The sequence below is a fragment of the Solea senegalensis genome, linkage group LG13 (genome assembly GCF_019176455.1).
Source record: "Solea senegalensis isolate Sse05_10M linkage group LG13, IFAPA_SoseM_1, whole genome shotgun sequence".
Classification (NCBI taxonomy): Eukaryota; Metazoa; Chordata; class Actinopteri; order Pleuronectiformes; family Soleidae; genus Solea; species Solea senegalensis.
This window is the reverse complement of record NC_058033.1, coordinates 16,481,292-16,504,437: the sequence shown is the minus strand read 5'-3', so window position 1 is coordinate 16,504,437 and position 23,146 is coordinate 16,481,292. Positions and strand designations below refer to the sequence as shown.

At 39.6% G+C, this 23,146-nt stretch overlaps 1 protein-coding gene across 7 annotated transcripts in view; it reads right to left on the bottom strand.

Annotated features, from left to right (window-relative positions):
* Positions 1-23,146, bottom strand: part of LOC122779366 (RNA-binding protein Musashi homolog 2) — a 315,696-nt gene that overhangs the window by 20,828 nt on the left and 271,722 nt on the right. For 3 of the 7 annotated variants that reach the window (XM_044041613.1, XM_044041611.1, XM_044041616.1), the window contains exon 11: positions 14,327-14,446. The exons of 2 other annotated variants lie outside the window; for them this stretch is intronic. In XM_044041613.1, coding sequence (XP_043897548.1) covers positions 14,327-14,446 — 120 coding nt within the window. The remainder of the gene's footprint in view (positions 1-14,326; positions 14,447-23,146) is intronic. 2 more of the 7 variants (XM_044041614.1, XM_044041617.1) reach the window with 1 other exon arrangement.

Sequence of the window (23,146 nt, the reverse complement as noted above, 5' to 3'; positions counted from 1 at the left end):
TCACAAATGCAGATGCATGTTAAAGTGGAGCCAAATTGACAATACTTCTCTTTCACTGTGTCTCATTGGTGAACTGTAATTCCACATGTTTACTTTCAAATATTCACATCCTTATTATTATCATCATTGTGTTTAGTAGTAGTTGTAGTAGTACAATTCAAATATTGCAGCTGCAGATTTTGCTCAGCTTCAAAACTGGGCACAGTGACAATATTTCCATTTGAGATCAGGTTGTAATTGTCAACAGCTGAACCCATTAAGTCTTTTTTAATATATCTTCTACACTGTGTTAACACACATTACAAGTTTTAAATGGCATCTCTGCTTGGCTGGAACTGGCAACTTTTATTCTCATACTTTACGACTCCATTGACCGACAGCATTGTAGAGCTCACACTGACTGTAAACATGAATAAAAAGAGGGAAGAAATAAAAAATGGTTGACTGAAAGATGGAGATGAACTGTTCATTCAGCATGACATAAGTATACAGCATATATGCAAGATATGGGATATGTGTATATACTTGGTTTGTCTTTTTCTATTCAGATTACAGAGTATTGGAAATTATTTCTAAAAGTGAGTATTTAATATATATTTTAAGACATAAAATACTTTTATAAGAGTCACTGAATAGTGATCTATCATGTAACATAACATAATGAAATGTCATTTTCAATCTGTGGCAGTAATCTGGTGGAAGAAACAAGGTATTTCCCAACATTTGATAAAAAAGAGCCCTTTACAGGGGCAAAAAAAAGGTCCCAGCTAAAAAAAGGTAATTTCCTTCCCATCTACAGACTACAGTTCTAGCCACAACATGTAAAATACCATCCCATTAATATTAAAACAAGCTCACTGCAGTCTGTGTCAGAGCTTTTGACAGCAGCAATATAGGGAATCGGACCGTGGAAGTGCTCAAAGTGTAAGACAGCAGACCAAATATCTGACAGCTAATCTCACACAGACCTGATTCAAAAATGAGTCAGTAGCAATCTGGGGTTAAAGCTAAATCCATACTGTTTCTGCTTGGCATTTTAATTTAGCTTTCAAATCTACACTCACTAAAGTCCATTGAGAAAATCCACTTTTTTTTAGGTTGGTGAATTCAGGAGGTGTTTGGTCTACAGAGCCATGTTGGCAAACTATGACGTGGCAAAAATGAACGAGACCGGTGCTGGAGTTAACCTGTCACTGTCATATCAAAAAAATTGACAGATTTGACTGAATATGATCCTCATAATGTGCCCGGAGTATTTTTTTTTTTTACAGATTTGTAAACATGTGTAGAGGACATTATTATATGTTCTTTTTTTATTATTATTATTTATTATTATATTAACTTTCCTTCATCTTACTCTAAAGAGTCACTGGATGTTTACAAGAGCCTGGAGGGAAACAAATGGACACAATCTGGCTCTGTGACAAACATTCAACTCTGGAGTCCACCTGCTTATGATTTAATGATAGTGTTGTTGCCACTGTCACGTTAGCATTAGCAACAGGCAGTGTAATGTTAATAACTGCTGTGTTAACGTTGCTGTGCAGACTAGCTCTTGGTATAATATGGAGTTAACCACAGTTGTTTGTTTCCTGTTAGCCTGTCTCTGACTGTTTTGGCACAACATCTATCCACCATATTCACTTTTATGATGAAGAGACAAGCTGTCTGACATATTGCCTTATATAAGTGTTGTCTAGTCTATACGGGGGTGAACAGCTTTGTTTTCTGCCAGAGGGCGTTACCTTGGTTGTGTTGTGTGGCATCAGCAGTCTGTTTTGGAAAGTTTGTGTTACAAGCGTAAATCCGAACAGAGGAGGTCGAATATGAAAATCACAACATAAAATATTTGAACTTGCTAATGGAGGCAGCAGTGGATCAGCATCACTGATTTTCTGTATGGACTTTGGTGCAGGGGAGCTGGCAGTTACCAAACTGACACACACATCTTTAATTTCCTGTATACTGTCAAGAGCAACCAGGTCTAAACATAGAGCTGAATCCACACTGTGTCTGCTTGGCTTTGTAGTTTCCCTTTCACATCTACACCAACGAGCATATAAAATGCAGCGTGGTAAAACATGTGAATGGCACAATAAGCATTTTTCTTACGTAGCATTGGACCAGGTGATGAAATTTGAGGACGTTTCATTCCTGCATGTTGTCAGGTGTTGTGCAGGTGTTACAGGCCAAGGCAGAAAAGCAGCTTTATTTACTGGGAACGCAGCTGGACAAGACTGTGAGTCAGACACTTCTGCACAAACTCTAAGTACATATTCTCAAAGCCATATATTTTCATCAGTGGCTATCTGACCTGTTATGTGGGATGAGACTGGGCAGAGTAGGCCCACAGCTGCATTAGTATCACCGATCATATCACTGCACCTCAGACCGTCCCACTATTAATATTCACACAATCTATCCAGAACAATGGGTCTTTCTTAGACTTCTTTTTTTTGAGAGGGCACTAATTGGATGTAATTACTCATCTACAAAACAAATGAGCACGGTGAGGTTGCCTTGGAGACTAGATCAGGGGACCCAGCAGTGCGAATCGTTTGCAGGGCTTCATTTATACTGATAATTATCTCTCCTACCCCCATCCTCTTTCCGTTCTGCCCTCAGTGACCAAAGCAGGTTGTGAGGCGATGGAGAGGGGAGTGTCTTGCAATCATCTGTTACTGACATCATCGGGGTGGCTCTCCTTAAGTGGATAAATGCTCTGCCCTCGTTCCCACTTTGCCAGGTGACTGCCTTTAAGGAGAAATCACAAACCTTGAAAGTACTGCTGCTCTTTTTCTCTCGGGTTGGAAAATAAAACTAATCATGCTGATGATAAAATACAGCATCATGCTCCGTGGCCTTCTGCGACTTTGGGAAGTGAAAAATAATTTTACAGGTTTGCTGGCGATCCGCACCAAGCTAGGGATCTTTGTTTATATTCACATAAACTTAAAGGCACGGTCTGTGATCTAATTGCTAGGTGTGGTTGAATAAGGTACTGACATAGTCAACACTGACTGTCCTCTGTGTAAACCAGCTTGAGACACAGCTGCATGATGTGTGATCAGACAAAAGACTCACCTAATAAATGACATGTCTACTTAAGTCAATAGAGTCTTTATAAAATGTAGGCTGCTTTATCTCACAGCTTTTTCTGAAGGGAAACTTAAGTTTGTAGACCGCCCACTCTGCTGCACCAAAGTCCATAGAGAAAATCCCTGCTTTTCGCTCCTTGGGACACAGGAGCTGCTGGTCCACTGTGGGTTTTCTTGGTAAATTAGTGTCACATGGCAAAATCCAGTTAAGGGATTTCAAACACTGACTTAACAAAATAAAGTATATGAACTTACTGAAGAAAGCAGCAGTGAATCAACAAGTGTTGTTCCAAGAGAGTTGTTTTTCTCTATGGACTTCGGTGTGTGAAGTAAGGAGTTGACAAAGTGTTTCTCGTTGGAAAAGGGCTATGCAATGGTGAGATATTGCTAGGAACATACAATATCGTAGACTTAGTTGCTAGTTGAGATTTATTTTTCCTGCTGGCAGCCATGTCTTAAGTGAGAGGACACAATCAGACAATCACACTTAAACTCATATCCACTAAAAACTGCTGGATTTTAATGCCATCAAATCAACAAAGGGGCCTCATGACACAAAAGCCTGTGATATTTGTCATAATCTGCAAATAGATCACTTCAAAGTGGTATTTATGTTGAATTGCAATCAAGAACAAAGTGATGATACTATGAATACAAGCGAACAAACTAACAGGGATTCCTGGGAATTGGGGAATACAAAAAAAAACTATTACCAAATGTCATTGTTATTTCTGCAAATGTGATTTTTCATGCACTCATTCCTTCTATTCCCTCGTGGCACCAGTGAGATTCCTTGGTGGCCATCACACCACATCACAACATAGAAGATGTCAATAAATCTGACATGCTGCTCCTCAAATTATCTTTGAGTGTTAGAGCTGCCATAATTAGCTTTTCCATTTTCACCAATGTCATTTAAAAAATAGCGTGAAAGAAACTAACAGCTCTTTTGCTGTCTAGCCCTGCTTTCACTTTCCATTTGAAATAATCTTTTCTGAATGAATGGCTGAGTAATTAACAGCACTAGACACCCTTTTCAGAGAGTACAGACATTTCATAAATAATACATATTTAATGTCTTGTCATTTTGTGTTCAGAGAAGCTTGGCTAATGAATTTTAACAGATGATTTCTTCTCACATTTACTCACCCAAACTCAAATGCCTTTTTTTTTTATTTTTTAAATTTACTTCTCTTTGCCTGCTTCTCTCCATTTCATTTCTTGCTGTTCTTTCTAGCCACGGACAAACAGACAACATGGAAAAAAGAGCTACTGATTTAGACTTATCTTCAAACTCAGATGGGAAATAATTGTGGATATTTTAAAAGGAAAATTAAACTTGAACACTGAGTATCAGCTCATACTAATTTGCTACGGGGAAATCCACACAGGCTACATTAAATGAATTTAACGCAGATTTTAACCTGTGTGGGATCTGCAATAGTTGGGACTGTGAAAGGGCACTCAGTTATCAACAGTCTCTACAGATTACCCTGTTGTGAGAAAACTCAGAAGTGACAGCTGTGGCCTTTTGGCCGAGCACTTTTTTTCACACGTCTGGTCAAGCTAATGTGGTCTTGAAGAAATATCAGTCTCACAAAGACTAGAATGCATCAGTATTGAGGAGGAGGTCGCCTCAACAAGCAGATCTTCTACACAACCACTCCACAAAAAGTGGAAATACAAAAACAGCTGAAAAACTGTTTCTTTTGGAGGAGCCAGAGGATGTCCCTTAGCTGAGTTCACCCTCAGGACCAACCAAAGGCACAAGAAAAATATTTTTTTTTACTGCTTACAAAGATCGTATGGGAGGGAATGATCTCTCTGACATGCCAAGATTATGGTATGTTCTCCTGTGCATTTCTAATTCCTGGCTGGTAGCAAACCAAAGTCCTTCAAAAGATTCCGCCTGGCAGTTTACATTTGCATTGCCTCTTGCTCTGCGAGATGATGTCATCCTTCTTCATAAATGAGGAGCGGTGACGTTTGTGCACATGATCTATGAAGACATGATCAGCTCAGTCATAACCTGCTTCACCTGCTGAGTCACGTGCGAGCGTTATCGATATACTACATGTGAAAATATAGTCATTCGAGTATGTCCGCTCGCTTTAGCATTGGACACCAGGGGAGCGTTTTTGAACGACAGCCTTGACAGTGTCATTTGATTGGCCAGGGACGCAGGGAGCCACGTTCCAGGGAGGATCTGGATGGGACCCAATGAGAAAGCAGCTCCAGGTCACCTGACTACCAAAAGATGTTCCTGTCTTAGAAACTTATATATTCACACATTAAGTAATTAACTAATACAATCAACAGTGTGCACCACCCGGTACACACTATACACTGTGTACCTGTCGTTTCAATTTCATAATAATTTTGAATTATTTATGTGTAACAGAATTTATTCTCTTGTATGCATTGTTGATGGGGGCAGCGCCCTAGCATTACTACAGAATTACTACAGGTGAGATACTGAGATTAAAGAATCAGAAAGTTTGCAACGGCATATCACTATAAATGTGGAACCAAAACAGGTCCTGCAGCATTTGAATGTTAAAAATGCAATACTACACAATCAGAAGTGGATCACAGGAGGATCTATTGTGTTTTTGCTCCATTATCTGGTTTTCGAATCTCAACTTGAAATGTTTTGCTGTATACCAACAGCAATGAAGTGGATCTAACACTCCCCAGAGCAATTTGTGATGCTTATTTCTGTACTGTGGTAGGGCTCATAATTGAAAAACAGGGAGATCTGTTAAATAATAAGAACTGGTTATTGTTATTATATTCCCAAAGGCATAAGAAATGAAACATTTGCTATAGCTTTCTTCTTGGTGGGGCAGGTAAAGCGCGAGTCGAAATATTCCAACTCTGACATTGCATCCGTCCATCTGTCCGTCTAAATCGTATACAATTGAAAGTGACTGTACAAAACAGTATCATTTGTATTTAGGTCGATATGCAGGAAACCATGCATGTAAATACAAATAAAGGAGATTTTATGCCCACACAATAAATGTATAATGCAAACAGAAGCAGAAACAACACCTTTTATATTTCATAACTGAATTTATAACGCTGACAACAAATTACTTAGTGGAGTAAGTTTTCTTTGGAGAGCATGCTCTGTATGCAGCCCCTGGCGGGCAGAGTGCTGACGTCCCTGAAGGCCTGTGCCTGTAACCTTAGAGCATCTGCTACCCACAGCTGTGAAAGCCAACGCTTCGTGGTGGAGGCTTTGCCCTCCCCGATGTGTCACATCTTTCCCTAGGCCTTTAGACAAAAACCCAAGCAGGATGGGCTTGACATGTCTGCTCATGTTATTTTGCACCAAATACATGTTCAGCGCTTCTGGCCTCAGAGCTGAGCTCGGCAGATTAGCATCTGGGACAAATGGACCTGAGCTTGTAAAAGAGCCAGAAAGATGAATCTCAGTGCACACAGCCAAACCCTGCTCTCCCTTTCGGGCACTGCTGAGGATCACAGGGAACTGATGATGATCTTAATTTGGAAATGTCTGTCATGTGATGTGAGCTCCCATCTTTTCATTGATGAAGACAAAATAAGCTGGAGAAGTGAGATGAGCGTGACAGAGAACAAAACAACGAAGAAACAACTAACTGAGAAGAGAAATGTGAAATATTAAAAAATATGAGGACCGGCTTGAGTCCCAATAAAACTGGACCTGGTCACAGGACACAGCTGAAAATTTATACTCCAATTTCAGCACAACACTGACCACAGCCAACACTATTTCAGTTCTGAACACCTGAGTCACACTGTACAGAGTCAGGACTCAGGAAAACACTCTTCCACACCTGTCAACCTCCCTGGACTGTTAGAACCATCACTCATGTGTCTCTGTCCTCTGACAATGCTACAGCAGAGGACAGTTGATGAGTCATTTCAGAGAGTCTACATAAAATAAAGAAAGGTCAATGTTAATTTTGGCATTCTTTTACACAATCTGTACATATTTCATCTTGTGTTCACAAATAAACCACCGGTGAGTCTCAGTTAATGTGGCAACTGTGAACCATTTGTGCAGGTTTATCCTTCACATCCACAGCAGAAGCTGAGCACAGTATACTGTCCAACATGCAGCCCAGGTGCTGGTGCATGCATTAGTCATCGCCAAATTAGCAATTTCCTCCTTGCTGGCCTAACTATGCAGATGTTCAGCCCTTTCGTAGTGATATTATGTGACTGACCCCCTCTTTTTTCATCTCCCAGTGGCACTCACTGTTGCGGTTCAAACCAGGTTCAAAACTGCCATCCTGACCCACAAAGAAACTGTGTTCACTGGTCTGTCTCTGAAGCCAGGCTCTGAAATCTAAGTCATATGTTACCTCACTGTTTTTCAGAGACATCACTGGTCATAACTATACAATATAATTCAATATAATTATTAATATGGAAAGGGACTTAAATTACAGAGAATAATTAAGGAGCTTTACCAGATTTATTTGACCTGTTTGTTCTACAGTAAGACTTCATGTAAAATGTATTGTATTTATTGTTATTTATTTATTACAATTATTGTACGTCTCCATGTTTGTCTCTCAGTCTGAGATACATCACATGCCAGTCATCTCTATTACATAATAAATAACTGGAGGGTCGATTAAAAGTAATAAATAATCACTAAACAGGTACAACTACAAACTACTACTAACTAAAGTAAATACTACTATTAGTTAATTAACTATTAGAGGGGCGACGTTTAACATACAGCCTGCAGCATTCTATTAGGAGAAGAAGAAGAAGAAGAAGGTGAGTTACGTGGGCTAGACCGTCTCATTTCTCACACTGTCTGACCTCCGTCTCCTTCAAGTGTGCAGCTGACAGAGCTGCCGCTGGCCCTGTAGGCTGCACACTTGCACCCTTTCAGCCTTGACTATTGAGACACAGCACAGACATTTTCTCAAATCAGGCCATGGGGCAGAGTTAGCCTCAGAAAAGGGGGTTCAAGTTACCCTTTATAACTTGTCTACAAGCACTAGCTTTTACAACCATTTCACCTGTGTTATCACCAGCCCCTGTGTAACAATTTAATATTAACTCACAAGATAACTATGAGATTCTCTCTTGTAGGGAGTTGATGTATCACAGAGCACCCTTCCATGCACCTCCCTTTAATGCTGAGGGGTAAGCAGAGAGACATACATCTATAGTACCATGTTGATACCATTTTTCACATGGAAGGTGCTACATCCATGGCCCCATTCAGACCTGATAGTGACAGTCGTCCCTGAGCGACAGCGTTAAGTCCACTGTTCACACCTGGCATTAAAATGTGTCCGGATGTCCTGAAGCCCCACACACATGCACACACACACACACTGCATGCAAATAAACACAGATGTCATTTCTCTTCATAAAAACAAATTTATATTTTTAATGACTCTGACTGCACAGCTGTGTCTGGTGACAGTGTGTTAGTGTGTCGGCATGTGTGTGCATCTGTGTATCTGCCAATGTGACAGGTATGGAAGGAGAGAGAGAGTCTGGGGCAGATGAGTGACTCAAGGCTACTACTCACATTACTGTAAAAATGAAATAAAACTTTAATAATGTAATGATTCATGTTGATATACTGGTGGTATTGGATAAAAATAAATAAATGTACATCCACTGATTAGTACAAAAAAGTATCTTTGGTTCACTGTGAAAGTGCAGTGGGTCAGAGGAAGGTCAGCGGAGGAGGTGGTCTGTAATGTATCCTGAGGATGGATTTGCATTCACACATGTTAAATCTGGCAACATGTGACCCAGAGAGAGAGAGAGATAGAAAGAACGAGAGAGAGAGAGAGAGAGAGAGAGAGACCACCTGTGAATGTAGTTTTTGTAACTGGAGATAAAGACATAATCGAGACACACCGGGTGTGTTCACACATGAACTTAGCGCTGTCCACTTGTGACTGGATCATTCAAGATGGATTCTAAATGACCAGGTCTGAACAGGATCTACATTAACTTTTCCTGTTAGGACACACAACCACAGCTGCATCTGTGATAGGCGACACTTTGCAGCGAGTGCCAGGCCACAATGAAAAGTCTAAAATACACCATCTGTCACAGTGAGGGGAGTAAGCGTGCTGTCAGGTTGTCTGCTGACCAGAGGGAGTGGGGAGAGAGAGCCCACTGTTAGAGATGAGAAAAAAAAACAACCTTCCTCATACTCATGTCATATAAAAGCAACATCTACACATAAACATTTATTTTAAAGAAACCATAATTCAAACTATTAAAGGGGCTCAAGTGTTCATTTTCTGAATAATGTTTAGCTTTTTTTTTTTTAGAGTATGTGTTTTTTTGGCTCTCTGCCATCCCTGTTTCCCTCCTACTGGTTCAAGATAGAGTCCAAAGTATGTGGTGTTCTATGGGAACTGTAGGTGGAGTCAAAGCACAAAGAATCCACACTTACATCTATAGCAGGCTAGTTTTGAAACAACAAAATCCCTTATTTGCTCTGAAATTAGAGAATTTATTAACAAAAACAAATCCACTAGAATTGCTATCCCTGAGTTGATTTAGGGCTGACTGAGTGTAGTGCAAATGAAATGTGTGAGATATGCAACAACATCCCCAGCTGACATACACGGAGGACGGCCAAGTCTAAATAATGTCTGTCTGTGTATATTTATTTTTTATTTGTAGATTTTCAAACTACGTTTGAACAAAACTAAACTATTCAAGATGATGTTATCAGTATTTTATACCATAACCTGCATTACAGCGAGTTATTAAACAGTCCATGGATGCTAACAATAAAACAAGACACAGCTGGTTCAGAAAACAAGCCACAGACATTCTGAGACTCTGCTCAACTGCTGTTATTGTGATAATAACAGCACAGACTGTGAGCCACAGACTGGAGACACATTTCTCTGAGTGATATTTTCCTTAAAGCTGCTTCATGGCTGTTTAAGTACTCTAAAACAGGCCCATGATGTCACTGTTTACCACTCTAACCCTCCATCTCCGCTCCCTTCATCCCCTCTTCATAATCATTTACTTGTCTCCATCCCTTTTGCAGCTGTCAGAATTTAAGATGTTCATAATAGTTGCCATCATGTCTCTTGCTCCCCGGCTGCTGCTAACCACAAATCAGCATTTCTGCTTCTTAGTGACGTTCAACCACAATTGTTGGGGAAAATTGTTTGTTTTGAAAATGCAAAATCAAATTGGCGGATGCAGGAGAAGGAGCATCAGGCTGGCTGGGCCAGTGTTCCCTCCGTCGATTTGAATTAAGTTCAAACAATGGCCAGTGTGTGGGTTCATCTCTGCGTGTGTGTGTGTGTGTGTGTGTGTGCATATGCAGGTGGTATGAATACACATCTGTCTGTGTCTGTGTGCAGGTGTGTGCTTCTTCAGGTATCACGCGAACATGTGGTACTGAACAGCATGTCTTTGGACTTAATATGTATCTGTGAGAGACTCCACAGACTAGACAACGCCTGAGTTACAATAAAAACATATTCTCCAAGTGTCAAAGAGCTTGTCTGATTAGGAAAAACACACTTCCCTAAAGCCTGGAGCTGTGTGTTCAGTCAGGGGAGTTATTATTGACACCTATCGAATGATGTACAGTTGTAAGCGCGTAAAACTAAATGAAGCCCTCAAGTAAATCAATGCTCTGTTTAAGACAGTTAGACACTAGGTGTTTAGATTCTTGTTTTGGTACAAATCCTGGGACAGATTTTTACCTGTATGTGACTGTGCTTTAATAGTGTTTTACTTTTGTTGATCTCTGCAGACGTAGTTCATTCTAACATTATTAATATTGCTAATTACTAATTACATTACTAATATTAATCTGGATCTAGGGTATGGACAAACAGGCAGACAAGAGGAGAACAGGACTGACTTTGTTGTGAAATGCAACTTTTGTTTAATCCACTAATAGGTAACCTGACCTTCTGGTTTATGTCTATTTGTTTACCAAAGATTGTAAGAACATGAGGAGGTTAATCAGTCTCAAAACCTAATTACATTCAGGTATTTTGAAGTGTTGTTGTATGAATTACTGACACTTGACTTGACTATGCCATGTGTCACCCCTGTACTAAGAATAAGCTTGAAACATGGATGCTCACTCACAGTGATTATAAGGTTGGGGTCATGGCTGCCAACAGGGACACAAGGAAAAACAGATTTTAGCTGCTCACTTCATAACATCTATGCCAGTCTACAATATTTTAGGAATATGTTTGCCACTGTCCATTAGACAGCCCCCTTTCCTACTAGTTCATTTGTTTTGTAAACCCTTCGCTCCCACACCAAAATCCAAAGAAAAAATCTTTGATTTTCCGACTCGTGTCTGCGTCCGCCAATTCTAAGTTGCAATTGAAATCCTTTGCAACAGGAGGGTAAGATGTTTACAAAGTTCAGTTTCCAGGTGGAAAAGCTGCGAGATAGAGCAGTCAAAATATTCTCAAGCTATCATAGACTTATACTGTAAAGGTATACGTCAGCCTGGGTGAACCCATCTGAGTCTGCCAGCAAAAAAGTGAATCAATCTCAGCTAAGTTTTTTTCCTCCAGGGGCGGGCTTATCACGATGACATCAGAGAAGCAACATCAAGCAGCCTTTGTACACATCTAACATGGCGGCCACCAAAGAGCAGCTGTCTTTTCATTTGGCTGTTGCTTCCATTTTAAGTGACAAGTTCCACATTTCCGGTCGCTCTGTATCCCAAATGAGATTGAGATGCAGTCTGGCATTTGCCAAGCTATGTGTGCATTGGCTAAAATCAATTTCTCTTGTGTCCCTGCTGGTAGCCACGTCTACATAATCTTAAAATGGTTTGCGACCGAGGCCCTAAGGACCAGTGCAGTCAGCTTGGACTAAATATGTCCTACAACCACACTTAGAAAAACCTGAACTATCACTAAAGAACCACCCGCATGTGTGTGACATAAAGAGGAGAGGAATATCCTGACAGCATTTCCTGTTCTGCCTGCAAAAGAATATGGTCTAACTTACTTGGTAAAGTGACTTTGAAGAACCTGGAGGCAGAGACAGTGGATGAAATCTCCACCTGTCTTAGACTGGTCACTTTGACCATATTGACCATGATCCTTACATACACATATACATATCTTTTCACATTTAATCAAACCGTATCCACCTCTCAAACTTTTCTTCGTTGAAGTTTTTTATAACTCTCAAGTTAATCTCACAGTTAAAACTGTATTCTCACCAGTCAGAATGTTAATATGGCTGGAGCCAATCCCAGAGACAGACTCCACCATGGACGTATCGCTGTCCATAATTTCAGATATCAACGATAATATATTTTGATATCTGCCCTATATTCCTTATTGGAAATATTCCCATTTCAAATTCAATCCAGTAGTAACTTTTCATGAGATTTACATAAGATAGTCATAATGTAAATTTAAATGTCCAAAAATAAATTGTGACGAGTAAAATAGTAATTTTGAATGTATGCAGTTGTCATTAATGATAGTGAAATGGAATCTTAGCCTCTTCGGCAGAATGTGTTTACCAGTTAAAGCTGACATTCATCACTGTTTCCGCCTCCAAAGTCTCCAAAGTCCATTTAAAATAAGTGATGAGCCGTTGAAGGTCTGTATTTTTATGCGCATGGAGCTGAAATGCTTTCCTGACGTGTACATCTGAACACTATGATAATATATCGTATACAATGATAATTCATTTCACATAAATATTTAATTTCCTTGGTTATGAATACATATGTTGATTTTAATTGAAGTTTAGTTCTACAAGACAATGAACGTCATATTTAAAAAATTTTTTTAAAGTTTTAAATCCTTTTTTTAAAATATACTTTCTAAGTTAAACTGTTGGTTCTTTTCTTTCTTTCTTTTTATTGCTGGGCTGACTGGGTTCTGGAGAGACTGACATTTTGTTCTGACCTCATGTCTTAATGTGTGTTGGAATGACAATAAAGAAATCTTGAATCTTGAATCTTAAATATGAATTAATCTAAAACCATTGCTTTGATCCTGTGAGCCCTTGGACCATGGACCATTGTTTGATGACCACAGGTGAAAGAAGCCAATGCTATTCATTTATGTGGACATGGGATGATACATTGACCAAAACAGTGATGTAGAATTACACCTTTGAGAAGATTGTAGTCATAGTTCAGTGTTTTTTTGTGTTGTTTGCAGTACTGACACATCGTCAGTGCTGACTTTGCTTCATCTCACTGAAAATATGGCTGGCAGCGCAGACACAAGGAAAAACAAACTAAACCTAATATGTTACTTTATCTTGTGAGTAGACAGTCTTTTCTAAGTGGAAATTAAAAGTTGTCAACTTGGACTTTTACCCAACAAAGTCCATAGTGAAAATCTACATGTTTCGCTCACGGGGACACAGGAGCTGCTGGTCTACTGTCTCATTTGTCTCATCGAGGTAAATCCAACGTATCAATAACTCCTGTAAGCTGTGATGCAAAGTTGCTGATTTTCTCTATGAAGTTTGGTGCAGTTGAGTGAGCTGTTAGATAGTGCTGGCGCACAATGTAGGATTTTGTTACAACTGTCGTAAAGCATATGTCGTGGTAACTTGCATTTGTTGAATTTTATGCAAATATGATGACACCGTTTTATTTTTTTAATAGAAATTAAATTGAACCCCCTCAGCAAAAAAGTGCTTTAGTTTGCGTAGCTTGCATTTTCAATGCAGCTTATGTATTGCTCATTGGATGTGCACTGTTTGAACCACTTCATTTATGAATGAGAGGAGGAGACACTCGAGATATTGATGGGATTTGGCTGTGGCGCATGCCGTAGCAAGTTGTATTTCCCGAAACATGAAGTTCCGTAGTGATAAAGGCTTGGACAGAGATGACATTCATCATGCTGTAAGTTGATGATACGATGTGATGCTAAAACCGGTTTTTCCTTGAATCCCCACTAGCAGTATCTCAAGCTGAATCCCAGTCAGCACGACTGTATGTGTCAGTAACCGCACTTAAAAAACAACAACTCTGAACTAGCTCTTAAATGTGGCATTACTAAAGACATATAATGATAAAATTGCCAATACTTTCAGCAATCTCAGGTATGATAGACTGCAGGTGTACGAAGTGCTGTCAGACTCAAGTATAAATGTTGCCGAATGAATGCGTGGAGGTTTGGGGATCTAAGTCTATGGGGGGAAGAAGCAGAGCAGGAGAAGTTGGAGAGAGCAGCAGCCACACAGAACATGGACAGAGCGTTTACCTGGCCCTGTGCTCTGTGGGTACGCCAAGTAGCCGCCTCTTCCACGGGCCCCCCTACCTGAGCCACGCGCTGCTGCTACCGCCGCTGCTGCCACCGGTCCATATGCTGTCGCTGGGAAGCCTGCAGGCACATATACACACACATACACACACATACATCACTTCCTGCACTTGGATGAGTACGCCCCAGAGCTACAGAAGAATGTTGAGAGCCGTGCTGAGCTATGGGATAAAACTATAGCTGTCAGAGACAGGGAGGGCTCATGTCAGGGCAACATCTATTACAGAACCCACTGTGATATTCAAAACCCTGCAGACCCACTGATCCATACAGAACAGCAGAGAGAGCCAGGAGCAACTCAACGGATAGTGGGAAGCAAAAGAACTGATGTGTAAAGAAAATATCTGTGAACTGAAATGAACGTTTAAAGCAATCCATCTTAACAAAAGCTGTGTTTAAATACAGGTGAAATAAAATACCCGCGTGACTGTTAACTCGGCAAACATACAGATCCAGTAACATACTTCATATAAATGTAAGTATGACAGTCTTTTTTGCTTTGATTTGGAATATAATTTTCAAGTGAAGTATCTGTTGAACATTCACAGTGTTAATACATTTAAAACTTGCACATTTCAAACACACACACACACACACACACACACACAAACTAATTTATAATCCAAGGTACAAAACCTAAAGAATACAAATGGTACCACTTTACAATAAGTGTACATTGATGTACTGTTAATGAATGTTTTAACTAAAGTTAAGTTATTCACATATTAATTCATAGGTTTTATGAAGCCACAAGGAGCATTACTAAAGGGTAATAATGGTTAATAAATTATAGTACTGCCATACATTTGTGAAGTCATTACAATAACAACTACAAGGAGCATTAATAAAGGTATAACATGCTTTGGTAAAGATTATTTAGTGCTATTATACATAAATGAAGTGTTTACAAACCTTTAAAAAATAACTAAACTAAGTCTAAAGAAACATTTACAGTTACTTAAAGATTTTAACGTATATTGTAACTGTTATTACTGATATTAATAGTTGAATAATATATATGAATAATAACTTCATTGACCTAAATAAAAACAAGTGTTAATTAACTGTTAGTAAATGCTTATAAAAGCATTAAGTCATGTTAATAATGTATCCTTATTGTTACCTTAGAAGGTATCCATCCAGCATATGTGAATTACACATTTTTAGTTGGTACAGAACACAAAACAATCACAATTATCGCAACAACTGTGACTGTGCTGCATAATTATTAATAATAATAACAATAATAACAATAATAATAATAATAATAATAATAATAATAATAATAATAATAATAATAATAATAATAATAATAATAATAATAATAAGTATAATAATAATAAACTCATATGACCTTGTTTTAAACAATCATTTCATTGAAATAATCATGTCATTCACTTACGGCACAATTTGCAATAAATTATAGCCTTTGCAATTTGTTAATTAAGTTGTTTCTCATCACAATTTCCACTTGAAAATGATTCATTTTTTTTTACTAAAATGAATCACCCATTACAGGTCCAGCACTGACAAATATCAAATGATGTAAGAAAAACAGTGATGGACATGTGATAATATTGAGTTTGATATGTACAGCTAATTATTTTTTTTTTCATCGTAGCTTTCTGTTGGATGGAGACGGAGCTAATTTGCATTTGTAAACTGACTTTGGGTGTATTTGCAATTCACAAAGTCCCTGATTACATTAGTGAGAGAATTTGGCTCTGGGGGCTGTTTATGTCACATTCTTTGGATGAAAGATTATAGCCACTTGTGAGCAGCACAGACATGGACATAATGGCCATTCCTCTGGAGACCATCCCTGCATTTATTCAGGAGTGCTCCCAATTACTCTGACTTTCTATGGAATCAGAATCATCCACTGTAATGAAAGAAGGCAAAGTATTCCACATTTTCGCATGCAGCTATGCAGCTGCAATAAGTATAGTAGAGGAAGAAAAAAATAAAACAGATCACAATCAGATGGAGACATCTGTTGGATGATTTGTCAGTCAGAGGAGATTTCAATCGGATCAGTCTCTCATGTTCTTTTAGTCTTACGTAAACATTTACAATCCCCCAGTGCTGAGATTTTTCTAAGCCTCCAGCTTTAACAGCCTATCCACAGTATACATGAATATATACACATTATTCATAAACCTATCCAATAAAGATCTTAATAACATGCAAATATAAATCCACTTCTTCTGAGTCTGATTATACCAACAAATATCAGCCTAATAATCAGTCTGTAATTAAGCCAATGCAGTATCTGTGAATTGTAATTACACTGTTGGCCTTAATGAACAAAGTAGTTAGAGGTGGCTGACAGAGGCGAATCCATGCCCAGGGCCCGGGCTCTTCTCTCAGCACAGGAACGGCATGTCATTAGTGGTGGTGATGAGATTCCTCACTCTGGGCTCAACAGCCTCTTTGCCTAATCAGCCACCTGAAATTATCTCCACAGGAAATGCTTTCCTCACTATAGCGAAAAAAAAAAAAAAAGAAAAACTCTACAAAACATCAACTGGAATTTTTCTTTTCTCTTCTTTTTTTCCTAATTGTGTGCTTCTTGACCATATTTCATAGACTGTGGTTTAGATGGTTACAAAATGGCACAGGACACCTCAGAGGATTATTCTTTGAATGCTGTGGAGGTGAGAGGAGCACCAGCGGGTGACCTATTTTCCAAGCCCACCTTGTTCTTCTATGAAGGAAGGCTCACACAACAGACTCTCTCTTTCTCTCTTTCTGTGTGTGTGTGTGTGTGTGTGGGTCAGACGAGCTAAAGAGAAAAAAACAACAACAAAACACATAGCTTTTCATCAGCTCGCTGAGAAGGAGGTAATTCACAACTCGGTCGACACAATATGACCACTACTGTGTGTATTGGGTGCAAGGTGACACCATGCTGCGATGAACAGGCAGGTGAAGAAGAGAAAAAACATCACTCTCCGCACCCAACTATCTAACAACTAACTCACAAGAGAATAAGAGACTGAGGCAGCGACAGTGGAGACAGGTGGAACATATAAAAACAAAGAGGGAACTACAATCAGCCACACTTAGGCCCCACCAACACAGAAACATAATGAAACATAGAGGATCTTTTTCTTTGACGTTGTGAAAAAATGTTTTCTGTAAACATGGCATCCTTTCAGGAAAAGTCTTCCCCCCCCAAAAAAAAAACAACCCTAAACATTGTAGTACATATACCAGGCCTGTATGTGGTGCTGTAGTGCTGCTATAGAAATACATCAAAACCTGAGAAGAAGACACTGAGCATGCGGCGTGTGTTTTCAAAATAAAGGCTTGGCCGGACGACCAAGGAAAGCAAATATAAGTCATCCTAAAGCAAACACACCAAACAATTTACAAACCCAAAAAGATGAAGACGGCAATGATGTAGATAAGCGACAGCAAATTCAAGCGCAAGAGAGAGAGAGAGGTGGAGCTATGACATCATCGTTTTCTCAAGGTAGTGTATTGGTTATTGACAAGACAATGCAAGGGTGGCCTTATGGGATTTCCCCTGCGACCCACTTTCAAAAGATGTTTCCATGTGGATTAAACTCAGATACGATTAAAACCTTTACTGGCTTCACCTAGACTTGATTTCATGAGCACAGCCCCTGATAGTACACCGCAGCTTCACGAGACCGAGAGCTGATTCCAACAGATCCTCTGTCTCTTCCCACAAAAAACACAAATCACCTCTGATACTATGCTAATGATGGTCATGCTCCCCTGCTTTTCCTCTTTTAATGTCCCCATGTTTGCAGAGTGGAACAGTGTTTCTCGACACACTCCCCCCCCACCCCCCTCCCATCTCTCCCGCTTTTCCTAAGTCCTGAATCCATCTTCCCCTCGCTGCCATTGTCATGACACCCCCCAGTAGACCCACTGGCTTGGAAGTTAGTTGCAGGCAAAGTTGTGGTGAGAGATTAACTTTGCAGGATTAGGTGGGTTAATTAATAGATGGCTGCTGCTCATTGTTTTGTGCTCACGCTGTAAGAAGCCACCCAAGAGAAGCGCTGCAGCATTAAATCAATTTCATGGCCCTTTTATTACTGGGGAGATAAAGCCAATATTTAGCTTTCAATTCTTCACAATTATTGGGCCCCTGCTTTGCCACTTGAGTGGCTGCGCTTGGCTGGGGACAAGGACACATCTGTTTATGAGCTATGCAGGCCTGGGGGCCTTGGTGTCCGGACTCTGGGGAACTGTCCTCAGCTTTCTCTCTGCACGTTGACACGGCACAAGAACTCTGCCTCCTTTAGGAGTGCACACAGGAAAGAGATTAAAACCAATAAAGAACAATGTGGTCTGTCACAAATTTGTACAGGCAGTTCATCTCCTCCCCCCAAGCAAACGACAAACCCACATTCTCACCATGTGAACTTTACAATTTCATGGAAAAAAATATAACGGCACCACAAACAGATGCGACTTTGGTCTGGGTTTAATAGACGTACAATTCCTTAAAAAGGAGCAACACAATACAGGGTTTTTTCTAGAGAGAAAAAAAGAGTATGAGCGCTTCTGTGGTGCGGAAAACTTTTTGACAATTTGAGGTGAAAAGGGAACATTCTAAGGCTCCCTGAGGGGGAAATGATTGTTTGCCCTTGTATTCACTGGAAAGGTGAGAGCAAGTTTAAACAAGAACAAAACATTTCATGGTCTTTGTAAGATATGATGACCTTCCTTGATAAAATTAATGAATGTCTGCAGATCAGGTAACTTGCAACAGAGGTAAAAACCTTATGAAAAGTGAATAACAGACTAAGAGGGCACACGAGAGAGCCACGAGGGTGCAGTGCCCCCGTTACCTGGTTCAGAATAAACATTGCAATGGTAGATGGTCTGTATTTATATAGTGCTTTTCTAGTCTTGATGACCACTCAAAGCTGCTGTACACTACAGTTTTGCCATTCACACATTCACACATTAATTCAGCGCATCTATGCATCTATACATCTATACATCTATACATACGAGAAAGGACGCTCTTTTTTTGCATAACAACCTTTCGCTTGATAACACAAAACATCTGATCTGGCTGATCTGGTGTCCATTTGTCAGACTGAAATATGGCAGCACAAAACGGCAGCCGCTGTAAAGGTTTTGTATAGATTCTTGTTGCCTCATAAATGTTTTATATCGTTACATATCATAAAAAAAACACTTTTATTTTGAAATGATGTGAACTATAATCAAATATTGTTATTGCGATCTCATGATGGAATATCATATCATTTTAAGCTTGTTTCTTCCCACATTCATTTTCTCCCAGTGCACCATTTATTATTCCCGTAGATCCTTTTTTTTTAGAACACTGCCTTTCTATGCCACAGACTCACCTTTCTATTACTATTATACCTTATATCACTTACTGCTGCCCAGAAAACCTCACAATGAAAAGTTTGTGCATTATGCATCAATAAGGTCCTATTTATGTCCTAGCAGACTGACAACAGCTTGACTGATGTTAATTTAATCTGCACTGTTCTTTGGCCCAAAACTGCCAGCAGCAGCTCCCCTGTCACCGACAAAGCAGCTCCATCAGTCACAGAGCACTCTACTTATTTCTGCTATAAGACGACTGTCAAGTGTTTCATGCAAAGGGGGAGCCCAGGGACATCTGCTACTTCTGTGAAGGCCATATGGATCAAATATGACCACATTGATATATTACTGTGAAAATTAAAAACTAATAGAGCTTAGGACTGCGTTAATACTTCATTTTCAGTAACCAATGATGTACATAATGTAGATTATGTGCAACATTAATATCATACAGGATTTAACTTAAAAATTGTATAGCCTCTTCCAAAAAGCAGTGATAATTGATGATACTACCAGACATGGATAGAGACTGAAGTCAAAGATGCAAAATAGTATATATTATATGATATGATATGAATATCACACAGTTCAAAGTCTGGCCCACGGTCAGATTTTGAACAGCCATAATTGTCACTGATATTAAACATTTGTGTTCCAATGTTGTTGTTTATTGCCCGCACTCTCAGGGAGGAACAGGTTAACGACTGGGATAAAATGAATGTAAAAATGTGACAAAGAATATGCAACAAATCACACGGTGCATGTTATTTCAGTCACTGTGTGTCAGTGAGAAGGACAAGCCAGCGGAAATAAATCTGTGGATAAGTCACAGTAGCGGCAGCGAGGCTGCCTTCGCTCAGGAGGAGGGGAGGGACGGGAAACCACTTCACATTACGCTTCATCAATAACCTTTCACAAAACATAAAGAAACGTATGGAGACAAATAAACAAAGGAAATAATATAAGCTATATCAAAGTCATAAAAGAGACGGCCACCTAGCAAGACATCTTTTCATCTCCAGATTGACAAGTGTCCCATTGTTGTCATCCTTCAGCACGACTTTGTTGTTGTTGAAAGCATCTCTGGGTTGCTCTTATCAAAGGCATAAATCACAGAGCTGGAGAGAGAGAGCCAGGTGGCTTTCATATGAACTGCTGCACACATGCTCCTGTCTCACCTCTCCTCTGATCAGCAGAGACCTACAGATTTCCCTTCACATGAACAACACAGACTGGTGTCTGGGAATGAGCCAGAGAGAGAAAGCATTGACACGCACACACCAATAATTCAATTATAACCACACTAATGCAATACGCTTATTATTGCAACCCATGTAAACACCTTAACTAGGTTATCTTACTTACATTAAAGTCCTAATCAGAGTTAGCATAACTTGATTAACAGAGCAGAGTTGCTTGTCAATCATTGAAATTATTCTTGCTCCAGCTCCTTTCAGTGTTTAGATTCTGCTGCTGCTGCCTCACAAAGGTCACTCAGACAATCTGATTTCAAGCACATTTTAAACTGAGGCTTGAGTAGAGGTGACAAAAAACTGAAAAGGAAATAGGTAAAAGCCACACGTCTTGTAACAGCTCAAGTGCTGCATAAATGTATCCCTACCAACATTTAAATTGATTGCTTTATAGCCTATACTGCAACCTGGCACTTAGCATATTAACTTAATTATTATACAGTTCATTTAAACTTGAAGTAGCTTATGGGCAAAGGCAGGGCCCCTTAAAATGACACTCTTAAAGGGACACTGATTTTCCACGTGAACTTTATTTTATTTTTAATGAGGAGCACTCTATCGGTCTGTGAAAATAGTTGAACACTGACTTTCATGTCCTTGGAGGAAATGCTGCAAAGTTTCAACAAACAACCCAGATGATGTCATCGCAGATTTGCAACAGAAGAACAGACAGGAGCAATCAAATGACACGTTAAACAGTATTCTGCCTCACGTCCGAGGCAAAACGTAATCTGATTCTAATTCTGATATGCAATCGAGTTGCAATAGAGGTGCAGGAGATTGACTCAAGCCAGAGATTAATGCCAGAATATCACACACTGTATCAATTTAAAATCACTGCCTTTTCAATCTGATAAATGTTCTTAGAAAGTCATGAGTTTTTTGTTTAATATTTTCCAGCCTTCTATCTATTTACATCTGCAGTACACCTCTGAGCCACATGAGGGAAACTGTTTTTTTTTTTAATTCATTTTGCACCAAAGTCATGGTTTTTGCCATAATAATCCTTGATTCAACAGCCAGCCATAGAAAATGGATATTAAAAATCCCAAGCTAAATAACAAAGTGGAGCTTTAGTTTGCCAAACTATCACCTACTGTCAAACCAAGTCAAATAGGGATGGGGTGGCTCAGTGGTTATGACCGGTACCCTGTGTGTAGAGACTTCATGGTCACAACTCAACTCTACCCCTGGCAGGTTGTACTCAATTCCCTTCTAAGTAGCGTTGGATAAAAAAGTCTTCTAAATGACATGTAATGTAATGTAAAATAGCTCGCTCTGTCTAGATCTTGTGTTGCCCGGTGACATTTCCATGCAGGAAGTGATTTATTTTATGTCAAGACAGATGGAGGCAACAGCAATCTACATAGTTTGAAGAATGACTGAAAACTTAAAGTGAAACATAAATACACCATCTTATCTACTGTGACCATTACACCTTCAACTGGTGTTTTTCTACACATCCATCTGTTCTGTTCAGGAGAGCGGTGTCCTGCAACGTGCCCATGCTACAGACGCTAAACATTCTTGTGAAGAAATTAACAAGAAGGTCAGACGTGAGATAAGGTTCAGCCACAGATCAGCCCTGATTGAGCTTGCAGGGACTGAGTGATTTGCTCAAGGACACTCCAGCAGGGTAGATTTGTGCTGGCGAGGAGCCCCCTTCAGCTGAAGAGCAGTCTCCATTCTTTTGACATAATCTGTCAAATCATAGTGAATTGGAGACCGCCTCACCAGCTTCTACACTCACCGGCCACTTTATTAGGGACAGAGGACACCTAATACATTGACAGGAGTGGCACCCACAGGGCAACCCAGGTCTTCAAGCTTCGAAATTTGACATGATGTGCATTCTATATATTAGTGGACACTCTCTTGCCTATTGAAGCTAATCAGAAAGTAACATTATACTGAAAAGGCACCAGAGGGCAACTACTTTGGTTGCCAAAAGAACTCTGTTTGAATGGAAGTCTACTGGAAAATGATCTTCTACTTCTCACTTGATTTATAATGTCAGTAAACATTTTCCTGAGGAGTTAATGGTCTTTATCACTAGTCTCAGCTCTTCTTCAACAGAGCACGGTGTCAGTTCTGCAAATGATGTTACCATTTAGAGGAAAAGAGACGATAAAGCGCAGCACTTATGAGTGAACACCAGTGT